Genomic DNA, 3169 nt, shown 5'->3' on the forward strand with positions numbered 1-3169 from the left:
GATGGATGGATGGATGGATGGATGGATGGATGGATGGACGGATGGACTGATGGATGGATGGATGGACTGATGGATGGATGGATGGACTGATGGATGGATGGATAGATGGATGGATGGATTGATTGATTGATTGATTGATTGATTGATTGATTGGATGGATATATTGATTGATTGATTGATTGACTGATCGATGGATGGATAGATGGATGGATATATTGATTGATTGATTGATTGATTGATGTATAGATGGATGGATTGATGGATATATTGATTGATTGATTGATTGATTGATTGATTGATTGGAGACTCCTAAACGGTGCTTGTGTTGACACTCCTCGGCTCCCGTGTGGACGACCTCTAAATGTTCAGGAACTGCAGCTTCAGTCGTTCTCCTAGACGTCTGCAGGTTTGCACCTCTAATGCTGACGTTTTATTCTCTCCCTCTCTCTCAGGTGGGTTTAGACTACTCAAACCCTTACCTGAGTCCTTTCAAGGAGTTTCAGCGCTGGAAGCACCACCCGTTTATTGCTCCTACACTGGAGGGAGGCCAGAGGATTGCTTATGGAGCCAGAGCCTTAAACGAGGGAGGATTTCAGGTTTTAAACCAGACATAGTTGTAAATCTGTTTAAACTCACCACTCCTCTCTTTTGTTAACAAGACACATATTATATCAAACTAACAGCTTATAAACCCGTCCAATTGACATTTTGGTCTAGATTAAATTAGCCTGCGTCACCGGGGAGACAACCGGATAATTAAGAGAAAGTTTTCTCTCCGGGGGCCTGTTATTTTATTTAGTTTTATTCTTTATCAAAGCCAGCAGCAGAATTATTAATTGAGGTAAATTTAATGAGCATTCATTCTTACAACATCTGAAAAAGACCATCAAGATGGTTTATTTCTATGGTCTGGTGCGTTGTGTTGTTTTCTATTTATTAAATGTAAGTTTGTAAAGAGCATTTTAATCTCTTATTAGGTTTATTATTATTAATAGTTAGATGCACAGATTACAACACAGACTTTACTCTGTATGAGTGAAGCTAAAGCTAAGTTTCAAATGGGTCATGTGTAGAAACGTTTTATCACTAGTGATAATTAAATATACCAGTTTGTCTGGTAACTATGTTTATTTAAAACATTTACTCAAACTGGGCATGGGCCAGTTAGTGGTTTCAATGTGTTAAAAAATTCACAATGTCAAAGCTGCAAATGTTTCCTTCATACCATTCCTTTGATTTTAATAAGATACTAGACATTTTAGTTGTTTTTGTATTAATACTGTAATACTGGTGTTTTTACTCACATTTGTACCGTCTGAGTCTCGTACCAGCTCGTGTCAAACCCCCGCTGACCGTGAAGCAGGGAAACAATCTGAAATGTTCAAACGACTGAAGTGAACCGTTTCTCATTTTCTTCTTCTTCAGTCTATCCCAAAGCTAACTTTCCCTGGGGGGCTGCTGATTGGCTGCAGCCCGGGGTTCATGAATGTGCCAAAGATCAAAGGGACGCACACGGCTATGAAGAGCGGCATCCTGGCTGCTGAGGCCATCTTCCCTAAAGCTACAGCAGAAAACCTGGACTCAGAGACGGCAGGTACTGAATTTAGACTCCTAACAAATCAGGACAGTAGCATCAGTCTCTGTTCTGTGCATCGGGGGGGGGACACTCAGTGACGTCCTGCTCAGTTAATTTCAGGACCATGTAAAACAGCCAACACTCCATGAAAGCTTCTAATTCAAATTCAAATAAGAGACTGGATCCAGTTTTACAACAAACACTGACTCAAAAGGTGCTTTAATACGACCGACAGACGTTTACATTGTTGCAACTTCACAAATATTGAAAAGTCACTTTTCATCAAGATCTGCTGGACCAGCTGTAGAATGTTGGTTTGTTAAGAACGGATGAAATGCACAGACGGAATGAAAAACATCATCCGATTTACTTTTTACTCTCAATTTGTTCTGAGGGCAGATGAGATGCTCATCGTTCCCTCTTTTAATACAAAGTTCTAATGAGACGGCATGGTTCTCCTAATTCTGCTTACAAGTACATAACTCGGCAACATACCATAATTTCCAGATTATTGAGTGCACCTGAATATAAGCCACGCCCACTAACTTTAAACAGAAAAACAAATTGTACAAATATAGTCCAAACTTGTCTATAAGCTGCTGGTGTCCGTGTTGTAACATGAGATATTTACATAGAAAGATTTTTTTAAACTTTAAAAAAGTTTGAAAGTTGAAGGGGGTGGGTTCGGTAATTTCATTAGTCAGATAATTTTTTTTTTATTACTGTTATTTAACCAGGTAGTCTCATTGAGTCATGAGGACCCACCCCCCAAGAGAGACGTGTATTGTATATGTGAGCGCCCGGGTGTGACGAGGCTAAATGTTTTGGTGGCAGGAAGCTCGTTAGCACATCCCAAAAAAAAAAAAAAATCCATAAATTAGCTGCAGCGTTGTTTAATCCTTGGTGTTCAAAGCTGTGAAAAAGTAGGAGTTTATAATCTGGACGTTACGGTAATAGACAAAGGTTTGTAAACAGTCATCCAAGTAGATGACAACAAAAAAGGTTAAATTGTGTCATCTGGACCCTCCAGGTGACACAATTTAACTTTTTTGTTGTTACGTTAATAGACATTTTTACAGAAGTTCATAGTTGAACCCATCGAAGAGTGAAGAGTGAAAATACCCTCCATCTGTCCGTCTGAGCATATTGTTAGCACAATAACTTTGAAAAATAAAGGAGGTACCGACTTTATGGTGCGTTGCTGCATCTACGTGTAAGAAAGGTCACTATTAAAAACTGGATTCCCACATCAGAATCCAAGATGGCCACCGCCGTGCGTCAGAGTCAGATTCTTTATTGTCATTCGCACCTCATGTGGTACATGTGGTGGAGTGAAATTATGTACACGGGGTCCCAGTTACATCCAACAATAAAATGTAAAAGAAAAACAATGATGAGATCTAAGATATGAACTAAGAAAAACATCAACTAAGCACTAACAGCATAAAAACATTACGTCGAACAGCAGCACGAACATGAGTCTGTGTGAGCAGATGAGCACACATGAACACATCAACATGAAACAGATCAGCAGCAACGTGAAACGGATCAGCAGCAACGTGAAACAGATCAGCAGCAACGTGAAACAGATCA

The 3169-nt window shown here is 39.6% G+C and overlaps 1 protein-coding gene across 1 annotated transcript in view; it reads left to right on the forward strand.

Annotated features, from left to right (window-relative positions):
- Positions 1 to 3169, forward strand: part of etfdh (electron transfer flavoprotein dehydrogenase) — an 18555-nt gene that overhangs the window by 11919 nt on the left and 3467 nt on the right. The window contains exons 9-10 of the mRNA XM_037675149.1: positions 453 to 596; positions 1426 to 1594. Of these exons, the coding sequence (XP_037531077.1) occupies positions 453 to 596; positions 1426 to 1594 (313 nt within the window). The remainder of the gene's footprint in view (positions 1 to 452; positions 597 to 1425; positions 1595 to 3169) is intronic.

Source organism: Nematolebias whitei, chromosome 4 (assembly GCF_014905685.2).
Source record: "Nematolebias whitei isolate Nwh7 chromosome 4, NemWhi1, whole genome shotgun sequence".
Lineage (NCBI taxonomy): Eukaryota > Metazoa > Chordata > Actinopteri > Cyprinodontiformes > Rivulidae > Nematolebias > Nematolebias whitei.